A 19,626-nucleotide genomic window follows, 5' to 3' on the forward strand; every position below is an offset into this window, starting at 1 on the left:
AAACCGTAGTCTGGCTATTTTATGGCGGTTTTGGAACAGTGGCTTCTTCCTTGCTGAGTGGCCTTTCAGGTTGTCGATATAGGACTCGCTTTACTGTGGATATAGATACTTTGTACCGGTTTCCTTCAGCATCTTCACAAGGTCCGTTGCGGTTGTTCTAGGATTGATTTGCACTTTTCGCACCAAAGTACGTTCATCTCTAGGAGAGAGAAATGTCAGAGCTCCTTCCTGAGCGGTATGACGGCTGCGTGGTCCCATTGTGTTTATACTTGCATACTATTGTTTGTACAGATGAAAGTGGTACCTTCAGGTGTTTGGAAATTGCTCCCAAGGATGAATCAGACTTGTGGAGGTCTGCAATTTATTTTCTGAGGTCTTGGCGGATTTCTTTTGATTTTCCCATGATTCCAAGCAAAGAGGAACTGAGTTTGAAGGTAGGCCTTGAAATACATCCACAGGTACAACTCCAATTGACTCAAATGATGTCAATTAGCCTATCAGAAGCTTCTGAAGCCATGTCATCATTTTCTTGAATTTTCCAAGCTGTTTAAAGGCCCAGTCAAGTGTATCTAAACTCCTGACCCACTGGAATTGTGACAGTGAATTATAAGGGAACTAATCTGACTGTAAACAATTGTTGGAAAAATTGTGTCATTGCACAAAGTAGATGTCCTAACCAACTTGCCAAAACTATAGTTTGTTAACAAGACATTTGTGGAGTGGTTGAAAAACTAGTTTTAATGACTCCAACCTAAGTGTATGTAAACTTCCGACTTCAACTGTATATACATATATACACAGAGCTCCAACAGTACTGGGACAGTGACACACGAGTTGTTGTTTTGGCTCTGTACGCCAGCTCAAATCTCACACCCCCAAGACATGCTAACCTCTAACCATTACAATAACTGGAGGTTAGCATTTTATATCATACCCCCAAGACATGCTAACCTCTCACCATTACAATAACAGGAGAGGTTAGCATTTTATATCATACCCCCAAGAGATGCTAACCTCTCACCATTACAATAACAGGGGAGGTTAGCATTTAATATCATACCCCCAAGAGATGCTAACCTCTCACCATTACAATAACAGGGGAGGTTAGCATTTAATATCATAACCCCAAGACATGCTAACCTCTCACCATTACAATAACAGTGGAGGTTAGCATTTTATATCATAACCCCAAGACATGCTAACCTCTAACCATTACAATAACAGGAGAGGTTAGCATTTAATATCATACCCCCAAGACATGCTAACCTCTCACCATTACAATAACAGGGGAGGTTAGCATTGTTGGGGAAGTATGATATTTGTGTCTCTCTAACTTTCTGAAGCATCATTATTCACACGTCATTCAGGATTAGCCGTAACCACGGTAGCATCCACATTAATGTAGAAATGTTACGAAACATATTCTATTCTCATTAACAATAAAAGTGAATCCAAAAATGACACAATAGATAATTTACCATTAATTTATATTATGCACAAAATAATCTAAAACACAACCAAAACAAACAGCAATTTCATCCATAAAGTTTAGAGTCACAAGCTTGATCTAGTCAGTCCTTCACTAAAAGCTTGATCTAGTCAGTCCTTCACTAAAAGCTTGATCTAGTCAGTCCTTCACTAAAAGCTTGATCTAGTCAGTCCTTCACTAAAAGCTTGATCTAGTCAGTCCTTCACTAAAAGCTTGATCTAGTCAGTCCTTCACTAAATTATCCTCCTGGAGACAAAGGCTTACTGAACTGATGGCCTACTTTTCTAGAAGAGATGAAAAAAGATAATTATTAGAAATGATTATTGATAGGGCCTACTTTCTCCTAGCCTGGATCCATCATGAAATGATTTATTGATAGGGCCTACTTTCTCCTAGCCTGGATCCATCATGAAATTATTTATTGATAGGGCCTACTTTCTCCTAGACTGGATCCATCATGAAATTATTATGAATGATTTTCACTTCATCAAACTTCATTAGGAAACAGAAGGATTGTGTTAGGATCCAGGAGTAACATTCCCTGCCTTATGTGAGGCATGGTTAACTAAGATCAACTTGCCGTCGTCTCCTTGTCATGCCATCTCACGTGATTCCTCCGTGATGACGTTACTCCCAAACTCAAAAAAAAAAAAAAACAGAAGACAGGGATAAAAGGAGACGACATAGAACAAGAAATACTAGAAGGGGTAAAGCCTCTCGGGAACATGGCAAGACTGTTCTAGTAGTTATATTTCGATAGGCGAGGACACAGTGGTCAGCAATCCTTCATCCGTCTCGACAACGTTTCACTCCAGTCACAATGTTCTATAATAATGTTTCACTGCATATTAAGTTAACCAGGGACATATTCATCAAGCAGTAGGCGTGCTGATCTAAAATCAGTGTTGCCTTTCAGATCATAATGAAGATTACATGGAGAGGAGAGACCTGATCCTAGATCAGCACTTCTACTCTGATACCTAGTATTCAAATAGCGTTCCCCCAAAATCATTCACTGCAACTGAAGGCTAACACTATAGGCCTGAGTGGATCGTACTGTGGATACGTCTCAAAATGGCACCCTATTCCCTATGTAGTGCACTACTTTTGACCAGATCCCCATAGGGCCCTGGACAAAAGTAGGGTACTATATAGGGTGTCATTTAGGACACAACTAAGGTCTGACAGGGTGACATGGTAGTACAGTAGCTGGAATAACACAAGCCAAGGGTCCAAAGGTCTGGTTTAAACCTCACCAGGATAATCCACTGCGGGCCACTTAAACACCACTGAGCCTAAGCTATATGCCACTCACATAAACATTATTGTTTAATGTGCTGAAGATGATACATTCAGGCTGGGGGCAAACTGTGCTACATCCCAGTTTAAAAACAACCACACCTGAGTGTATAATGAAGTCTCTTTTTTTATTGACATTCAAATTCACATCAGATGCGTCATGCCCATAGAGGGCACCTGCCTGTTTAAAAAAAACAACGTAAAAATAAAATTCTGTAATAATACCAGCCACCTAGCAGTTTTATGAAGTTGGCTTTAGCTAGCCCAGATAGGTTTCCGATCAACTAAGTTAGAGTAGCTAGCTTGTCTAACTATATTAGGTGGCATGCCTGCTGGCAAGGTTGGTAGACTTCAGAAACGCAAGCAATAACTAGATGTACTGAATAAGACTCACATTCCTTTCAATCTTTTACCCAGATTTTAGTAGAGACGCAGAGAAACAGTTTATTCTACCCAGATTTTTTTAGCAGAGATGAAGAGAAAGTTTATTTTATCCAGATTTTTTATATATATATATTTTTAAAATACACCAGTCAGGACAGAGACAGCTCAAGAGCAGAGGAGGCTGGTGGGAGGGGCTATTGGACAGGCTCGTATTAAATGGAATGGTGTCAAACGTGGTTTCCATATGTTTAACACCTTCCATTGCAATGCGGCTGTCCACCTACAGCTCCTCCCACCAGCCTCCTCTGCTCATTAGGTAGAACATTAGGTAGAAGATAAGCAGATAAAGATAAAACAATGATTATGGCTCTAGATTGGTCTTTGAAAAATGATAAATAAAAATGCTATCCACAAGTTCACCGGATTGTGGAAAACTAGATAAAGGGCGTCATTAGCAATAAACCCCTAAGTACCAAGCCATTCTCACGTACTTCGTGCCCCCAAAACTATTTATTTGGGGTGCACGACGGCCCTGATTCAAATCCATATTATCTAGTTAGCCATGTAGGCTACCTTAAGTTATCATTTCACCCTGACTTTACCCAAACACAATTGTATCATCAATGTGGCATTTTGTCTACCAGTAACGTTATTTACACCGTTCGGCAGTGTTTATTGTGGAAAGACTCAACAAATGACTGTATATAGGAAAACTCTCAACCATCAACATGACTATTTAGCAAAAGCCCCCCCCCCCCCCCCCCCCTCCCACACACACACACACACACACACCTTTTATAAGCGATACATTACATTTTAGTTAGGGTTTAGCTAACAGCTGTCATTATCTAAAAAGACAGGAACAAAAATAGTTATTAGGAGAGTTAAAACGTTTACTCGTTTTTAACTCTTTAAAACGGTAACCTATTTCCGTAATGACTTTACACCCCTGAGCTAAACTAGCTACAGTAGCTATTGAATAGTTAGCAGCTGAGCTAACTATCCAGCTGACTGTCAAAATGTCAACAGGAGCCGTTTCATTAACAACGAACTGGTTGATCAACACTTTCCAAACACGTCGTTACAACAAAACACTAAACAACCGTTAAAAAGTGTTAGAGATCAACAACGAAACTGGGTTTATTTTATTATATATATATTTTTAATAGAAGATGGTCTGACGTTCATAAATAAACTGTTTGTTTGCTAATCTTCACCGTGATAAATTGAGTTAGGTAACTACTTCCTACGGTTTGTGTCCACTTGCCCGGTCGAAGCAGACTCACCGTGTGAGATTGTAGATTTTGGCTGGCCTCGATCAGTGCTGTAAGGGCCACCGTATCATCCAATAGTACCCTTCCCGGGGACTGCTTCTCCAAAAACGCCATCCCGGTGCCCCCGATCACTAACGAACCAAACGATAAAACACCTTCCGGTGTGAAACCAAAGCAGATGGACGTGAAATCTAACTAGCCGATTAGATAGCGGAGTATTTTAGTTAGAAATGAGGACAGGAAGGGCAGGGTTGACACTTGACAGAATAGATTCCCCCCGACCTCCTACATTTGCTTACAGCTGCACCGGGGTCAGACAGACTTCCTGTTTAGTTTAAAACAAAGACTGAGCCAACGCGAGATATGAATAGTAAAAACCTACCTCAATACAAGGATGAGAAGATTGAAAAACGGCGAAAAAACGAGAAGTTGTTCGATCTTCTCAATGAAACAGTTGGGATAATGGGACCATTTAGAGTACAACACATTTCTCAAGACATATACTTTCTTGCATCGACTCTGCTGCGTTTTAATCTGAACAGGAAATCTGTCTGACCCCAGTGCAGCTGTACACTAGCGTAGGAATCTATTCTGGCTAGGTTGACACAGGCTGGCTGTGTCATCAGACCAAGTTCAGGATTGGTAATGGGTGCTCGTAACTAATACATAGCTGCCTGCAGATACCCGCCCCCAGTCCAGGGGTGGAGACAGCCAGATGGTCGGTTTGTTTCATTTCACAAGACAGGTTTGGCCATACATTTGGTAATCGGATTAGGAAATACATTTCGAATAAGTACAACAATTGGGTTTGAAAGATCTATGAAGTGTATGTCATGTGTGATTATTCACTATAATTGTGTTTATATTTATCACTAAAGAAACAATACAACATGCATAGTAGGCAACCTTAAATGCTTAGATTACATTTATTTGTAATTCAGATGTGCCTATATACATTGACCTAGGTCTTTATTATGTCATTTATTTACAAAACAGCTAAGAAGGATCTTTGATCAAACAAAAGTTGCCTCAAATTCAATAAATCATCATTTAACCTAAGAACATTGTACGCAATTATTTGTAATACAAGAGCACAAGACCATGTAACACTTATTTGAAAATTATGAGCAAAACAAGGATCATTCCAGTGCCACTGATTTAGCAGGCATTTGTCAGAAGATGCTTCGGAGGTAGTCCCACAACAGACACTAACCTCTGAGCTGTTCCTAGAGGGGTGTGAGACGGATAGATTGTCTATCACACAGGTACTCAAGCCATACAAACATAAAAGGATCTCCAAAAAGCCAGGTAAACAAAAGTACAGGTTTGCAGTACATATTTTAAATCCCTGCCGCCAGAACCAAATCGCACGTTAGCTCAAGTTTGTCATGTCAAGAGAGACTACAATATATCCACCAACTAGCTTCAAATCCAGTCCGTTTGTGCTAACATTCCACCCCTTCTCTGTTTGGCATAACAAGGAGTAGAATGTTAGCACAAACAGACTGGATTTGAAGCTAGTTGGTGGATATATTGTAGTCTCAAATCCAGTCCGTTTGTGCTAACATTCTACTCCTTGTTATGCCAAACAGAGAAGGGGTGGAATGTTAGCACAAACGGACTGGATTTGAGGCTACAATATTCCCTCCAACTGTCATCATCATCATCCTCATCGCACCCTTGGTTGCTGATCCTCTGGCATCATGATCATGACCTCCCCCTCCATGACCACTTTATCTTTGACGGAGCAGGTCACTGCGATGAAGGCGAAGGACATCTTGATCTTCTTCACCTCGGCTTCAGCCAGAACCTCCTCCCCGATGTACAGAGGCGCCGGGAACCTGATTTCCTGGTACAGGAAGATACAGCCGCTCCCTGGCATCTTGGTCCCCAGAATGGCCGAGATCAGTCCGTTTATCAGCACGCCGTGGACGATGGGCGTCTCGAACGACGTGGTCTTGGCATAGGTCGGGTCCAGGTGAATGGGGTTTACGTCCCCGGTGAGCTCGGCGAAGACCGCCACGTCCCTGGCGCTGAAGGCCTTGGTGAGAGAGGCCCGCTCCCCGACATGGAGGTGACGTGGCTGGGGTAATGTAACCAACGGCAGGGGGCCCCTGGCCCTTTGAATGCAGTTAAGAGCTGCATAGTTGAAATTAGAGCACAAATGTTGTTTACTAAAGACATTTCTGAAAATGAAGTTCATTCTAGGTATTGTTTTGTCTTCACAGTGTTATGGGTCACTGTGTTGATTCAAGAACCAACAGCTTTGCTCAGTCCAGCTCCAGCTCACGACTATTCCCAGACAGAGTTAACAGGAAAGGTGATACCTAGGAGGGGGGAGGAGGGGGTTTAGTTTTGATACAGATGTTTACATTACGCAGCAGGGTTTGGTCAATTCGAATTAATAGGCAGTCAGTAGTTTACCTGAGTAACTCTGAAAAAGCACAGTTCATTTTGATAGAATCCCAACAGTGTCAGGGCACTCCACAACTTCACCAGACCACTGAAAGAAACAAAACAGACCCAGTCACATCCTCTAAAGAAGGAATCTCCAACCCTGTTCCTGGAGAGCTACCCTCCTATAGGTTAACTCCAACCCTGTTCCTGGAGAGCTACCCTCCTATAGGTTAACTCCAACCCTGTTCCTGGAGAGTTACCCTCCTATAGGTTAACTCCAACCCTGTTCCTGGAGAGCTACCCTCCTATAGGTTAACTCCAACCCTGTTCCTGGAGAGCTACCCTCCTATAGGTTAACTCCAACCCTGTTCCTGGAGAGCTACCCTCCTATAGGTTAACTCCAACCCTGTTCCTGGAGAGTTACCCTCCTATAGGTTAACTCCAACCCTGTTCCTGGAGAGCTACCCTCCTATAGGTTAACTCCAACCCTGTTCCTGGAGAGCTACCCTCCTATAGGTTAACTCCAACCCTGTTCCTGGAGAGCTACCCTCCTATAGGTTAACTCCAACCCTGTTCCTGGAGAGTTACCCTCCTATAGGTTAACTCCAACCCTGTTCCTGGAGAGCTACCCTCCTATAGGTTAACTCCAACCCTGTTCCTGGAGAGCTACCCTCCTATAGGTTAACTCCAACCCTGTTCCTGGAGAGCTACCCTCCTATAGGTTAACTCCAACCCTGTTCCTGGAGAGCTACCCTCCTATAGGTTAACTCCAACCCTGTTCCTGGAGAGCTACCCTCCTATAGACTATTATGACTTATTTTTTGTATTTTCTTCCCAAATTTTAATCTCGTCTCATCACTGCAACTACGTAACGGGCTCGGGAGGCGAAGGTGGAGTCATGCGTCCACCTTAACACCCGCCTGCTTAACCCGCACGCCAGCCGCACCAACATGTCAGAGGAAACACTGTTCAACTGACTACCGGGGTCAGCCTGCAGAATATTGCCCAAGACTTGCATGCGGAGGTAAATGTATATGGCCAGTTAGTTACCTGTTGTACACACGGAGCACACCTGTTAGTGTGCTCTCATCAAACGTCAACAGATCAAAAGGGAAGGCACCTCCAACCTAAAACAGAGGACAGAAGTTGACCAAAAAAATGTTAATCGATGTTTTCAGCTCAGACTATACTAAGGGAATTCCAAAGTGAGCTTGAATAGAAATAACCCCACCCCCAGGCTAATCAACTAGAAATGACCCCACCCCTGGGGATAACTGGATATAAATAACCCCACCCCCAGGGGATAACTGGATATAAATAACCCCACCCCCAGGCTAATCAACTAGAAATAACCCCACCCCCAGGCTAATAAACTAGAAATGACCCCACCCCCCGAGGATAACTGGATATAAATAACCCCACCCCCGAGGATAACTAGATATAAATAACCCCACCCCCAGGGGATAACGGGATATAAATAACCCCACCCCCAGGGGATAACGGGATATAAATAACCCCACCCCCAGGGGATAACTGGATATAAATAACCCCACCCCCAGGGGATAACGGGATATAAATAACCCCACCCCCGAGGATAACGGGATATAAATAACCCCACCCCCAGGGGATAACGGGATATAAATAACCCCACCCCCAGGGGATAACGGGATATAAATAACCCCACCCCCGAGGATAACTGGATATAAATAACCCCACCCCCAGGCTAATCAACTAGAAATAACCCCACCCCCAGGCTAATCAACTAGAAATAACCCCACCCCCAGGCTAATCAACTAGAAATAACCCCACCCCCAGGCTAATCAACTAGAAATAACCCACCCCCAGGCTAATCAACTAGAAATAACCCCACCCCCAGGCTAATCAACTAGAAATAACCCCACACCCAGGCTAATCAACTAGAAATAACCCCACCCCCAGGCTAAATGCGAACAAGGATTAAGTGTCCAGTGTGAGAGACTGGAATGGGACATTAACAACTCTTAAATCAATGGAAACGGAAGATAGCAACAAATACAAAGTGCTGCAAATAGCAATGTAATATGAAGAAAAACCACAATTCCCTTGACATGAGGAATACAGAGTACTGAGAGGCACTCTGTACATTACATCTATCAACATTTAGTATATTACATCTATATCAACAACATACAGTACATTACAACACTCTATACATTTACACTTATATCAACGACATTCAATACCGGTCCAAAGTTATAGAACGCCTACTCATTCAAGGGTTTTTCTTTATTTTTACTATTTTCTACATTGTAGAATAATAGTGAAGACATCAACACTATGAAATAACACATATGGAATCATGTAGTAACCAGAAAAAAGTGTTAACCAAATCAAAATATATTTTACATTTGAGATTCTTCAAAGTAGCCACCCTTTGCCTTGATGACAGCTTTGCACACTTGGCATTCTCTCAACCAGCTTCATGAGGTAGTCACCTGGAATACATTTCAATTAACAGGTGTGCCTTCTTAAGTTAATTTGTGTTATTCTTTTCCTTCTTAATGTGTTTGAGCCAATCAGTTGTGTTGTGACAAGGTAGGGGTGGTATACAGAAGATGGTCTTTTACCAAATAGGACTAAGTCCATATTATGGCAAGAACAGCTCAAATAAGCAAAGAGAAATGACAGTCCATCATTGCTTTAAGACATGAAGGTCAGTCAATCCAGAAAATGTGAAGCGTGCAGTCGCAATCGCAAAATCCAGTGCAGTCGCAAAATCCATCAAGTGCAGTCGCAAAATCCATCAAGTGCTATGATGAAACTGGATCTCATGAGGACCACCACAGGAAAGGAAGACCCAGAGTTACCTCTGCTGCAGAGAATAAGTTCAGCAGAGTTACCAGCCTCAGATTGCAGCCCAAATAAATGCTTCACAGTTCAAGTAACAGACACATTTCAACATCAACTGTTCATAGGAGACTGTGTGAATCAGGCATTCATGGTCAAATTGCGGCAAAGAAACCACTACTAAAGGACACCAATAATAAGAAGAGACTTGCTTGGGCCAAGAAACACGAGCAATGGACATGGACCAAATTGGAGATGTTTGGTTCCAACCGCCGTGTCTTTGTGAGACGCAGGGTGGGTGAACGGATCCCTGTTTTAGGTAAGTTAGGATCGCCACTTTATTTTAAGAATGTGAAATGTCAGAATAATAGTAGAGAGAATGATTTATTTCAGATTTGATTTCTTGCATCACATTCCCAGTGGGTCAGAAGTTTACATAAACTCAATTAGTATTTGGCAGCATTGCCTTTAAATTGTTCAACTTAGATCAAACGTTTTGGGTAGCTTTCCACAAGCTTCCCACAATAAGTTGGGTGAATTTTGGCCCATTCCTCCTGACAGAGCTGGTGTAACTGAGTCAGGTTTGTAGGCCTCCTTGCTCGCACACGCTTTTTCAGTTCTGCCTGCAAATTTTCTATAGGATTAAGGTCAGGGCTTTGTGATGGCCACTCCAATACCTTGACTTTGTTGTCCTTAAGCCATTTTGGCACAACATTGGAATTATGCTTGGGGTCATTGTCCATTTGGACTGATGTCTTGAGATGTTGCTTCAATATATCCACATAATTTTCCCCCTCATGATGCCATCTATTTTGTGAAGTGCACCAGTCCCTTCTGGAGCAGTGGCTTCTTCCTTGCTGAGCGGCCTTTCAGGTTAATGTCGATATAGAACTTGTTTTTCTGTGGATATAGATATTTTTGTACCCGTTTCCTCCAGCATCTTCACAAGGTCCTTTGCTGCTGTTCTGGGATTGATTTGCACTTTTCGCACCAAAGTACGTTCATCTCTCGGAGACAGAACGCGTCTCTTTCCTGAGCGGTATGACGGCTGCGTGATCCCATGGTGTTTATACTTGCGTACTATTGTTTGTACAGATGAAAGTGGTACCTTCAGGCATTTGGAAATTGCTCCCAAGGATGAACCAGACTTGTGGAGGTCTACAATTAATTTTTCTGAGGTCTTGGCTGATTTCTTTAGATTTTCACATGATGTCAAGCAAATAGGCACTGGGTTTGAAGGTAGGCCTTGAAATACATCCACAGGTACACCTCCAATTGACTCAAATGATGTCAATTAGCCTAAAGCCAGCTTATAAAGCCATGACATAATTTTCTGGAATTTTCCAAGCTGTTTAAAGGCACAGTCAACGTAGTGTAAACTTCTGACCCACTAGAATTGTTATACAGTGAATTATAAGTTAAATAATATGTCTGTAAACAATTGTTGGAAAAATTACTTGTGTCATGTGTAACAGTATAGCTTCTGTCCCTCTCCTCGCCCCTACCTGGGCTCGAGCTAGGGATCCTCTGCACACATCAACAACAGTCACCCACGAAGCATCATTACCCATCGCGCCACAAAAGTCACGGCCCATGCAGAGTAAGGGGAACAACTACTTCAAGGTCTCAGAGCGAGTGACGTCACTCGATTGAAACGCTATTAGTGCGCACCACCGCTAACTAGCTAGCCATTTCACACCGGTTACACATGCACAAAGTAGATGTCCTAACCGACTTGTCAAAACTATAAGTTTGTTAACAAGACATTTGTGGAGTGGTTGAAAAACAAGTTAATGACTCCAACGTAAGTGTATGTAAACTTCCAACTTCAACAACATTCAGTACACTACTACTATTTTATTCCCCTTTATGCTCTGGTTGCTCCGGTTGTAATGGATTTGGTTAAGTGTATATTTGTGTTTGGAATGGTTTACTTTAACCTGGATCGATATTAGGGCTGGCTGGTATACCGTATATCTCCTGCATGCCGCCTGCCACTCCAAACCCTGCCACTCAAGGAGAGAGCAGTTGTTCGTAGTGACGATGCGTTTGATACCGGAGCCCCGAGGCATGCGTCGAAATCGCTAAGCAGCAAATTTCTAAGCAGTGTGCCGATGCTTGTATCACTTTGTCAGGACAACGTCATCAATGATGTCGGGAAGCTTCGTTTGATCACGTCCTGTTTCAGACCGTGTGTTGCAAAACGATAGACCCAACTTATTTTGCCGTTGTTTCCGGTGCTCTCTTCGATTCCGAGCTGCTTTCAAAACACTGACCTCTACTGGACACCGTGATTACAAATATATTTAAAATGTTGTACATAATGTTTCACATGACCGGTAGCTTAGCAGATTGAATGTCCCATAGAATAGGGAACATTCAGAGACATGAGGGTATGAGGTCGAATCCTGTTGTAGGCACACTGTTTTGAAAATTGTTATGTGAAACCACACTTTCTGCAGTGTTGTTCAAATAACTTGTTTTATTTAGTATAAGCTTTTGTCTTAAGCATCTTAAATAATGCCATTGATTCAGTTTTTTATTATAGAGTAAACTTGATGGCAAAAAATGGAAGAATGGTGTAAGATGCGAACCTGAGATTCCAACTAATTATAGGCTCCTAAAGCCAACGACTTCAACTCCTTCAACTCCGCTACAGATGGGGGGAAAATTATATTTATCTGATAATCGCACGCTGATATATTGCTGACCAGCAGATGTCAGTAATGTGCACTGTGAACAGATAATGAAGTTACGGCATAATTTGGTGTAAGCACCGAAGCCTTCAGAAAGCCTCGGTTTCACATCACTAGTTGTTAGACCGCGGAGTCACAAGCACTTTCTTGTGGTTCTCTCTGTCGGCATGGTCAGACAGATGCAACAACATATTGGTCACATGCTGCTTTCCACCAAGCATTAAACATTTACACTACTAGTTTCTGTATCTTACCGTCAGCTAATTTGTCTTTTCATACTAAGTTGTGGCTAAAATAAATATTGTTAGCCGCTAATGCTATATCGCTAGTTAGTTGGCTAGCTAGTTAGCTAAATGTACTAAGAGTCTAGCTAGCTAATACAGCCTTGTGCCAGTGCTGGTGTCAGCCTAGATCAGCATGTTGTTTGTGCAACGGTATCTTCTAAATACTGTTGGAATAGGCAAAGTATGAATATGTTAGCTAGCTAGCTACATGATGCAAGAGAATGTTTAATGCAATATTTAATTAGGGTCACCTGTTGATGTTCTGTCCTTGAGCTGTTTTCGTCTATTCATCTTCTGCATTGTGTAATGTTTTGTATGGTCCCCAGACACTGACCAACACTTTGGTTCCTACCCTGTCAACATATCCTCTCTGGCTTATTCATTCATTATCATGACAAACCACAATGTATTGAAGGTTCTGCCCACTATATTCCAACTATAGAATTACAATATTCAATTAACTAGGCCTAGATGTTTTGCCAATATCATCCAGCCTGTCGTGGCAGTGTGGAAATTATAACAAAAATGCAGAAAAAAATAAAAAATACAAAATGGAGTTGTCCCTGACTAAAATAAATTATTGGTCGACCGAGAGTCATCTGTTGTTTCGACCAATCAATTGGTCAAAATGTTAACTTGTATTTCTCCATATATAGACATCCTGTGTTTGAATCAAATCAACTATATGCACTGAGCTTGTATTATGCTTTAAGTGTACTGTTTGATTAAATAATAAAAACTATCAAAATAAAAGGAAGTTCCACTCCTCCATGTATAATTTCCCAACAATTTAATGGGTATTTTCCAACATGTCAGCCCCAAAACGTTGGTAAATGCGTTGACTATACATGTGCAACTTTATTTTGATAGTTTATTCGCCGCTACTCAACACAAACTATTATTCAGCGCAAGTTTTTTTCTACCCTGAGGGAGTACGACTACAATTTATTTGATTGTGCAGGGCCCAGACTTGCTGCACTCCGTTAAAAACTATATATATATATGATAGCGAGTGACTGACTGTCAGCGATAAACACTGTTGATGTTCTGTGGTGGTCGCTACAGCAGGGAGGAGAGAGAGACAACGGGCGCTAGTCAGTCACTCGCTATCATATATATATAATTTAATTATATATATATAATTATTATTTTTTACGTGTTGCTGAACCTGCAAAAAATAATTTCTGACCTTTAGAGTTCTGTTACCGAAATCCCTCATTTGTTTAGGAAAAACCTTCCCTATTCCCTTAACCCTTGCTCTCTTTACGTGACACATGTAAGCATGGAATGCATGTGACCAATATGGCCTGACCTATAGCCTATCATAAACTGGTTATAACAAACTCTAAAACACGTGACAACAAAATAGATGCAGATGAAGTGGCAAATAAACTCAAAACAGGGGGAATGTTTGATTGCTCAAGAGGTAAAACAGGAAGTCAGATGTTTGTAATAAAATGTGACTAGTTGTGGAAAATACTGGTGATGAAGAAAAAAAGGTAAGGAAGAAGGTGCATATTATGTCAAACAGGTGCTGTTAGATTACAACAATGTGTCTGACTACTTGGTACAATGTAAACACTAAATACCTGAGTCTGCAGTAAGTTTTTTAAGGGGAGGGGGGGGGGTTACAGCAAAGACTAAACACAGTCGCATGCCGACATGGAACGGTGTATTCAAAGGGTCCCTTTGTTATGTCAAAACAAACGCTTGATTGCATTTCAAATCCCGAATGACTCGTATGCTGTGTGTTATGACATGAACGAATGGTTGACTGATACAGTAGCCCATATAAGATTTGAAATATGGGCCTAAGGGTAGCCTAGTGGTTAGAGCGTTGGACTAGTAACCGGAAGGTTGCAAGTTCATATCCCCTGAGCTGACAAGGTACAAATCTGTCGTTCTGCCCCCTGAACAAGGCAGTTAACCAACTGTTCCCAGGCCGTCATTGAAAATAAGAAGTTAAAGTTAAAGTTAAATAAAAGGCTAAAAAAATATAATAAAATTACAGTATTAAGATGGAAACAGGATGTGCTCTTCGGCTTACAGTTCAATGGTGGTTATACAAGGCTGCTATACTAAAGCCTACTAATGATAATGAACATTACTTATCATAATAATAACAATAACGAGATCAAGAAAAAGTTTAGAAATTTGATTTTTTTTTCTCTGACAATTTGGAACAGCGTAAACAGTAAATAAATGATAAGTAATACCAGCCGCTGTTCTAACAGGGAGAAAAAAACACATGTGAATACAGCAAAAGATTAAAAACAGACATTTGTTCAATTGTTTATCAGACGTTGTTTTTGCTTGAGGCTTTGGGTGCTCATGGAATTAGTAGGACATTAAACAAACAGGCAACACAAGCAGGATCAGTCTTATTTCTGTAGCTAGATAGAGATGAATAATTTATAAAGCCAGGCACATTTTACAGTTAGGCAACAGCGATCGCTATCCAACACAGGAGAACGTGCATTGTTGATCAAATAAATATATACACTGCTCAAAAAAATAAAGGGACCACTAAAATAACACATCCTAGATCTGAATGAATGAAATATTCTTATTAAATACTTTTTTCTTTACATAGTTGAATGTGCTGACAACAAAATCACACAAAAATTATCAATGGAAATCAAATGTATCAACCCATGGAGGTCTGGCTTTGGAGTCACACTCAAAATTAAAGTGGAAAACCACACTACAGGCTGATCCAACTTTGATGTAATGTCCTTAAAACAAGTCAAAATGAGGCTCAGTAGTGTGTGGCCTCCACGTGCCTGTATGACCTCCCTACAACGCCTGGGCACGCTCCTGATGAGGTGGCAGATGGTCTCCTGAGGGATCTCCTCCCAGACCTGGACTAAAGCATCCGCCAACTCCTGGACAGTCTGTGGTGCAACGTGGCATTGGTGGATGGAGCGAGACATGATGTCCCAGATGTGCTCAATTGGATTCAGGTCTGGGGAACGGGTGGGCCAGTCCATAGCATCAATGCCTTCCTCTTGCAGGAACTGCTGACACACTCCAGCCACATGAGGTCTAGCATTGTCTTGCATTAGGAGGAACCCAGGGCCAACCGCACCAGCATATGGTCTCACAAGGGGTCTGAGGATCTCATCTCGGTACCTAATGCCAGTCAGGCTACCTCTGGCGAGCACATGGAGGGCTGTGCGGCCCCCCAAAGAAATGCCACCCCACGACTGACCCACCGCCAAACCGGTCATGCTGGAGGATGTTGCAGGCAGCAGAACGTTCTCCACGGCGTCTCCAGACTGGCAGTGTGAACCTGCTTTCATCTGTGAAGAGCACAGGGCGCCAGTGGCGAATTTGCCAATCTTGGTGTTCTCTGGCAAATGCCAAATGTCCTGCACGGTGTTGTGCTGTAAGCTCAACCCCCACCTGTGGACGTCGGGCCCTCATGGAGTCGTTTTCTGACCGTTTGAGCAGACACATGCACATTTGTGGCCTGCTGGAGGTCATTTTGCAGGGCTCTGGCAGTGCTCCTCCTTGCACAAAGGCGGAGGTAGCGGTCCTGCTGCTGGGTTGTTGCCCTCCTACGGCCTCCTGATGTACTGGCCGGTCTCCTGGTAGCGCCTCCATGCTCTGGACACTACGCTGACAGACACAGCAAACCTTCTTGCCACAGCTCGCATTGATGTGTCATCCTGGATGAGCTGCACTACCTGAGCCACTTGTGTGGGTTGTATACTCCGTCTCATGCTACCACTAGAGTGAAAGCACCGCCAGCATTCAAAAGTGACCAAAACATCAGCCAGGAAGCATATCCACACACACCTTTTTTGTTGCACCATTGCTCTTACAGTGCCTTTGGAAAGTATTCAGACCCCTTGACTTGTCCCACATTTTTAACGTTAGACTTAATTCGAAAGTGGATGAAATAAAAAGGATCCTCAGCTATCTACACACCCCATAATGACAAAACAGGTTTCACATTTATGCAGATTTATTTAAAATAAAAAACAGAAATACCTTATTTACATAAGTATTCAGACCCTTTACTATGAGAGTCGAAATTGAGCTCAGGTGCATCCCGTTTCCATTGATCGTACTGGGATGTGAGTCCACCTGTGGTAAGTTCAATTGATTGGACATGATTTGGAAAGGCACACACCTGTCTATATAAGGTCCCACAGTTGACAGGTGCATGTTCCGAGACAGGATTGTGTCGAGGCACAGATCTGGGGAAGGGTACCAAAAAATGTCTGCAGCATTGAAGGTCCCCAAGAACACAGTGGCCTCCGTCATTCTCAAATGGATGATGTTTGGAACCACCAAGACTCTTCATAGAGCTGGCCACCCGGCCAATCGGGAGAGAAGGTGACCAAGAACCCGATGGTCACTCCATCGGGTTCAGAGTTCCAGAGTTCCTCTGTGAAAAAGGGAGAACCTTCCAGAAGGACAACCATCTCTGCAGCACTCCACCAATCAGGCCTTTATGGTAGAGTGGCAAGACGGAAGCCACTCCTCAGTAAAAGGCACATGACAGCCCATTAAGTTTGCCAAAAGGCACCTAAAGGACTCAGGCCATGAGAAACAAGATTCTCTGGTCTGATGAAACCAAGATTGAACTCTTTGGCCTGAATGCCAAGTGTCATGCCTGGAGGAAATCTGGTACCATCCCTACGGTGAAGCATGGTGGTGGCAGCATCATGCTGTGGGGATGTTCTTCAGCTGCAGGGTACCGGGAGACTAGTCAGGATCGGGGCAAAGATGAATAGAGCAAATTACAGAGAAATCCTTGATGAAAACCTGCTCCAGAGCGCTCAGGACATCAGACTGGTGTGAGGGTTCACCTTCCAACAGGATAACGACCCTCACCACACAACCAAGACAACACAGGAGTGGCTTCGGGACAAGTCTCTGAATGTCCTCGAGTTGCCCAACCAGAGCCCGGACTTGAACCCAATCAAACATCTCCTGAGAGACCTGAAAATAGCTGTTCAACGATGCTCCCCTTCCAACCTGACAGAGCTTGAGAGGATCTGCAGAGAAGAATGGGAGAAACTCCCAAAATACAGGTGTGCCAAGCTTGTAGCGTCATACCAACAAGACTTGAGGCTGTAATCGCTACCAAATGTGCTTCAACAAACTCCTGAGTAAAGGGTCTGAATACTTATGTAAATGTAATATTTCAGTTTGACATTTTTGATAAATTTGCAAAAATGTCTAAAAACCTGTTTTTGTTTTGTCATTATGGACTATTGTGTGAAGATTGAGGGGGGGAAATAAATTAATACGTTTTAGAATAAGGTTGTAACATAACAAAATGTGGAAAAGGTCAAGGGGTCTGAATACTTTCCTTAGGCACTGTATGTAATAACCATATAGGCAACAATTTCAGTAGCAAGTCTTAGTGATGGACCATGCTACCACCACGGCCTCCACAATGGATCAGTCCACTCAGACTGGTGTCCTGTACGCCATGATTTTTATTTGAGCTATATGCTCGACCAACAGCCTATCGCCCAAAATGGGGTCAGCCCTAAAAGACATGTATACATTGTTTTAGCTTGAAGTTGGATTGAACAGTGTAAACCAATCAGAATGGTGAAAGCCTCATTTATAGTGTATGCATTGCCACCCCAGGGTCACGAACTACACAGAGCATATTTAATACTTTTACATTTAAGTCACTTTAGCAGACGCTCTTATCCAGAGCGACTTACATGACCGATTAGGTTTAAGTCCCTTGCTCAAGGGCATATCGGAAGATTTTTTTGGTCTCCGGGATTCGAACCAGCGACCTTTCTATTACTGGCCCAACGCCCTTAACTGCTTGGCTAGCTGCCCCAGTTGTTCAAATACATACAAAAACACCATCAAGACTGATATGATAATTTTGGCCATAATGGCCCAGCTCTAATCCATATGGATTTGTTCTGTTTCATTTCAGGTCCAGCCCGGTCTAGCTTCACTTTACCTCTCCATACAGGTCCCTGAGGCCAGAGACGATGAGCTGCTTCAGTTGGGCTGCACTGAGTCTGGTGCTTTCATTCTCCAACACTCTGAGGAGGAAAGGGTTCAAAAGAGGTCATGAATTAACACGTGTTTACTATGATGCGTTCAAATTAAATCTTTGTGAATCCAAGCATCCTTACTGCAGGGTTCGAAATGCACACACAGCACAGAGTAGTTTGAAAGGGAGTTGTGAACACCGATGCACTGTCACCTCACAGTTGTTTATCTAGTGTGTACTCTACTCGGGGAAAGGAGTTGTTCCTGACCACGTGACCAGATCAGATAAAAACTATAGGGCCTCGGGGAAAGAGGCAGGAAGTCAATTGAAAAATAAACATTTCGCATCAAATGGAAGAAAGAAAAAAACGTTGATCAAGTGGTGGTGACACTTACAGGGAGATCCTCATATAGTGGTAAACGGATGTGTTTTTGTACACAAGTCGCTCATAAGTCGCAGGTTCGTCCTGTATGTCTGCGCGCCGCATTCTATTTGGCTACAAGCGTCGGGTGTCCTTCAAAACAAAACAAAAAGTAGCAGTACCGTTAAAACTACTATGGTCTGACAATGTAACGTTAAGTCAGTATTTTAGCCTATAACATGTCAAAGGTGATATACAAGTTGGCGATCCAATGCATTGCAACGTGTAGGTGATAATGATTGAACGTTATGCACAGTTCGCTGTTGCAGAAACCTGGATCTGATGAGGCTAACGTTAGCTAGCAGCTCAGCTAACTAGCCAGCTACTGAGGTTTGAAATGGGCCTAGCTAAATATCTGAAATATTATATTGGTTCTTGATGACAGAATCGTTTACTGTACTTTATACACTCACCAACTGCGTCAACGTGTTGCTGCTGAATCCACTTTAACCTTTTTTATTTTTTATAAAAGTCTGTAATAATAAACTTGCCTGTTGATAAGTGCTTGACCCAACGTGACTGACAAAACGTGCTTGTCCTGAAGCTACGCATGCGCAGAACATGTACATTTAG

At 42.5% G+C, this 19,626-nt stretch overlaps 3 protein-coding genes across 10 annotated transcripts in view; all 3 read right to left on the bottom strand.

Annotated features, from left to right (window-relative positions):
- Positions 1 to 5,088, bottom strand: part of pxk (PX domain containing serine/threonine kinase) — a 62,817-nt gene extending 57,729 nt beyond the window's left edge. For 2 of the 6 annotated variants that reach the window (XM_031825826.1, XM_031825829.1), the window contains exons 1-2: positions 4,829 to 5,088; positions 4,459 to 4,577 (exon numbers count right to left, since the gene is read on the bottom strand). In XM_031825826.1, coding sequence (XP_031681686.1) covers positions 4,459 to 4,560 — 102 coding nt within the window. In that variant the 5' untranslated portion in view covers positions 4,561 to 4,577; positions 4,829 to 5,088. Of the gene's footprint in view, positions 1 to 4,458; positions 4,790 to 4,828 lie in introns of those variants that run through there. The other 4 variants (XM_031825827.1, XM_031825830.1, XR_004210119.1 and 1 more) reach the window with 3 other exon arrangements.
- Positions 5,089 to 5,349: 261 nt separating this feature from the next.
- LOC109891466 (hydroxyacyl-thioester dehydratase type 2, mitochondrial) lies at positions 5,350 to 19,622 on the bottom strand. Of its 2 annotated transcripts, none has more exons than XM_031825832.1 (5): positions 19,467 to 19,622; positions 18,597 to 18,681; positions 7,894 to 7,970; positions 6,871 to 6,949; positions 5,350 to 6,773 (listed from the first exon to the last, which is right to left on the bottom strand). In XM_031825832.1, the coding sequence occupies exon 5, from the start codon at positions 6,647 to 6,649 to the stop codon at positions 6,116 to 6,118; it is 534 nt and encodes a 177-aa protein (XP_031681692.1). In that variant the 5' UTR covers positions 6,650 to 6,773; positions 6,871 to 6,949; positions 7,894 to 7,970; positions 18,597 to 18,681; positions 19,467 to 19,622; the 3' UTR covers positions 5,350 to 6,115. The 2 variants fall into 2 exon arrangements, with proteins under 2 accessions (XP_031681692.1, XP_031681693.1); XM_031825833.1 differs by having other exon boundaries at positions 19,545 to 19,614.
- Positions 5,350 to 19,622, bottom strand: rpp14 (ribonuclease P/MRP 14 subunit). 2 transcript variants are annotated; one of them, XM_020484030.2, is made up of 6 exons: positions 19,545 to 19,622; positions 19,028 to 19,146; positions 18,597 to 18,681; positions 7,894 to 7,970; positions 6,871 to 6,949; positions 5,350 to 6,773 (listed from the first exon to the last, which is right to left on the bottom strand). In XM_020484030.2, exons 2-6 carry the CDS (start codon positions 19,117 to 19,119, stop codon positions 6,717 to 6,719), a joined length of 390 nt encoding a protein of 129 aa, XP_020339619.1. In that variant the 5' UTR covers positions 19,120 to 19,146; positions 19,545 to 19,622; the 3' UTR covers positions 5,350 to 6,716. The 2 variants fall into 2 exon arrangements, with proteins under 2 accessions (XP_020339619.1, XP_020339618.1); XM_020484029.2 differs by having other exon boundaries at positions 19,467 to 19,620.
- Positions 19,623 to 19,626: the final 4 nt, after the last annotated feature.

Source organism: Oncorhynchus kisutch, linkage group LG5 (assembly GCF_002021735.2).
Source record: "Oncorhynchus kisutch isolate 150728-3 linkage group LG5, Okis_V2, whole genome shotgun sequence".
Lineage (NCBI taxonomy): Eukaryota > Metazoa > Chordata > Actinopteri > Salmoniformes > Salmonidae > Oncorhynchus > Oncorhynchus kisutch.